The 2,943-nt window shown below is 33.8% G+C and overlaps 1 protein-coding gene across 1 annotated transcript; it reads left to right on the forward strand.

Moving 5' to 3' along the window:
- Positions 1–2,086: 2,086 nt before the first annotated feature.
- On the forward strand, positions 2,087–2,521 carry LOC107917336 (uncharacterized). Its single transcript, XM_016846692.1, has one exon. The coding sequence runs from the start codon at positions 2,087–2,089 to the stop codon at positions 2,519–2,521; it is 435 nt and encodes a 144-aa protein (XP_016702181.1).
- Positions 2,522–2,943: the final 422 nt, after the last annotated feature.

The following is a 2,943-nucleotide window of genomic DNA, read 5'->3' on the forward strand; positions in this document are numbered from 1 at the left end:
TAACGTTAATTAAAATTTAACATCCAAGCAAACTTCTAGCATTTGACAAAAATATTCCTTATTGTCCTTTCTGGGACTCGAACACAAGACCAGAGAGTAAACGGATGTTTAGCTAGTGAACCAGCAGGCTCATTCTTGATACAAGTTTATACTGAATTGAACTTAACTATGTAATGCATGGATAAGGGTTGTTTTTAAAATAATACAACTTTTAGCAATGCGACTTGAACTCCAGACCTTAAACATAAAAGTAGAGCACAGAACCACTAGGGGTGTGCAAATTTCGGGTAAAATCGAATTAATTTGGTTAACCGACCGAATTCGATTAATCAGTTGATTAACCAATTAATTTGATCGGGGTTCGGTTAATAATTTTTTAGAAGTTCGATTAACGATTAATTCGGTTCAAAATCGATTGGTTAATTGAATTAACCGAATTTAATAAATAATATTATAATATATAAATATTCAGTCGGTTTGGTCAATTTTTTAGAAATATAAATTAATCGGCCAGTTAAGTCGGTTAATTTTTTATATGTTTTATACTTGTTTTAACCAAAACTAAAAATATATATAAATTTCGATTAATTCGGTTAACCAACCGAATTAACCGAAAAAGTTCGGTTCGTTTAACTTTTTTAAAAAAAATTCAGTTCGGTTAACGGTTAAGGGTTTAAAAGGATCGGTTAATTCGGTTAATGGTAGTTTGGGTCGGTTAACCGATCTGGAGTTAACAGTTAACTTACTAGTATTTCCGAAAGGGAACAATGGTTGTTCCAGTAAGAAAGGTCATAAAAAAAACAATCCTACTCGGAATTTTTACTTGTGCGACAAAGTCAGTACACACAAATCCCCAGATTTATCACTGTTCTAATTTTAACAATCGACTAAAAAATAAAACATAACATATTTTTATTTTACATGTTGTATGTTATGGTTGATTTGCACGATGTTTGGGAATGCTTAGTTATAGCCTGATAACACATTTATTTTATTATTTACAAAGGCTGTAAATTTATAAATATAGTTTGTGTGTCATGTCTTTCTATACTTTCTATTGTATTTCTTTTATCATCTTACTCCCTCGTATGTAAAACGAGTTTCTATAATTTGTAAATTTGTTCGAGCTACTACGGACTAAAGGAGTTGAAGGTAGAGCTACCTAATGCAGAGAAGAAGCTTGAGAAGCATCTTACACCCTTAGGATTCCTTTCGGTTCTCCTATTGGCTAAACCATATTAGTTTTATGTGCTATAACCATTGCATTTTATTTACTACTTTATATTTTTCATGTATGTGATGCAGTGGATGATATATTAGCATGTATGTTATTAAAATTGATGAGATCAATTAAAATATTAATAAGCCAAATTGACTATTAATGGTGAGATAATTATATTTAAAACCCTCAATAAAATATTAAGTTAAGATAGCCTTCCAATATTTACCCTCGTTAAAGCCTCGATCGATACAATGTGGGCTATGCTAAAGCGAAGTACTTGTATCTATCTTGATCAAATGCGAAGAATAAGTAAGTGATATTCGTTGGTTATAATATTGGTTAATAACTTAACTAGGTTACTCTAATAAGATTAGAAACCTAGAGGCAAGAGATTTGGATAATCATGATATGATTGGAACAAAAGTTGTCCACCAAATAGTAAGGAGTTACATTTGATGTAATTAGCAAGTGTTGCTTATCTAAATAACCATAATCTTGAGAGTAAAGCTAAAGCTGACTTGAGAGGAGGTAAAATACAGATCCTTACCCGCTAGAAAAACTTGAGAGAAAGGATTTTTTGAAATTAATATATGAAGGTTATTAATTTTGAATAAAATAGTGGGCGCATCATTTAATAAAGTACTTTTAATGATTGTAATAAACTTGGTAAGTTTACTCATGCACATATTTCACTCCTACAGATTTATTATGGCAAACAACACAAACTCATTATCACAGTGATCCATCCTTAAGAAGGACAAGTTGAATGGCTTAAACTTCCTTGACTGGTTCTGTAACTTCAGGATTGTCCTCAAGCAAGAACGTAAATTGTATGTCATTGAAGAACCTATTCCTAACGAACCAATGACTAATGCCTCTAGAGCTAAAAAGGACGCTTCTAAGAAGCACCTTGATGACATGGTAGACATAGGATGTCTAATGCTTGCTACTATGACTCCTGAACTTCAAAAGCAACATAAGAATATGGTTCCTTATGATATGATCCAGCACCTCAAGGAATTAAATGAGCGGAAAGCATGTCAACAGAGGTATAAAACCTCTAAGGATCTATTTCGATGCAAAATGGTAGAGGGAACTCCTGTGGGAACTCATATTCTCCAAATGATAGGCTATATAAAAAGCCTTGAAAAACTTGGATTCCCTCTAGGTGAGGAATTGGCCATCGGTGTTATTTTGCAATCTTTGTCAGATAGTTTTAGCCAATTTGTCCTTAATTTCAATATGAATGAGATTAATAAGACTTTGCCACATTTATTCAGCATGTTACGAACTGCTTAAAGTAACATGAAACAGGCTGGACCTAAGCCCATTCTGATGGTTCGTAAGAACAAGGGCAAAGGAAAGCCGGAATAATTTTTCTGCTGTGCCAAGGGATATCCCAGCGACCCAAAACATCCTTCGCATGATAGCTCTCATTTCGGCCCAAGTTTCCACCAATCATTCTCTATTTCTCCTCCGACTCAAATTTAATTGGTCCCACCAAATCATGGCATAATCCATAAACTCAATGGCAGCTAACTTAGCCTTCTTGAGTTCAGAATAGTTGTGACAGTCAAAGGCAAGCTTTATCTTCTTTTCCTATCCTAAGTACGCCTCCGGGTCATTTCTTCCTTGGAATGGAGGAATTGTCAATGTGATATTTCCAAGGTTTTCATCAACCAATTCACAGCCTCGTCTTTCCCTTGGTCTTGTTCATTTCG

The sequence above is a fragment of the Gossypium hirsutum genome, chromosome A01 (genome assembly GCF_007990345.1).
Source record: "Gossypium hirsutum isolate 1008001.06 chromosome A01, Gossypium_hirsutum_v2.1, whole genome shotgun sequence".
Classification (NCBI taxonomy): domain Eukaryota; kingdom Viridiplantae; phylum Streptophyta; class Magnoliopsida; order Malvales; family Malvaceae; genus Gossypium; species Gossypium hirsutum.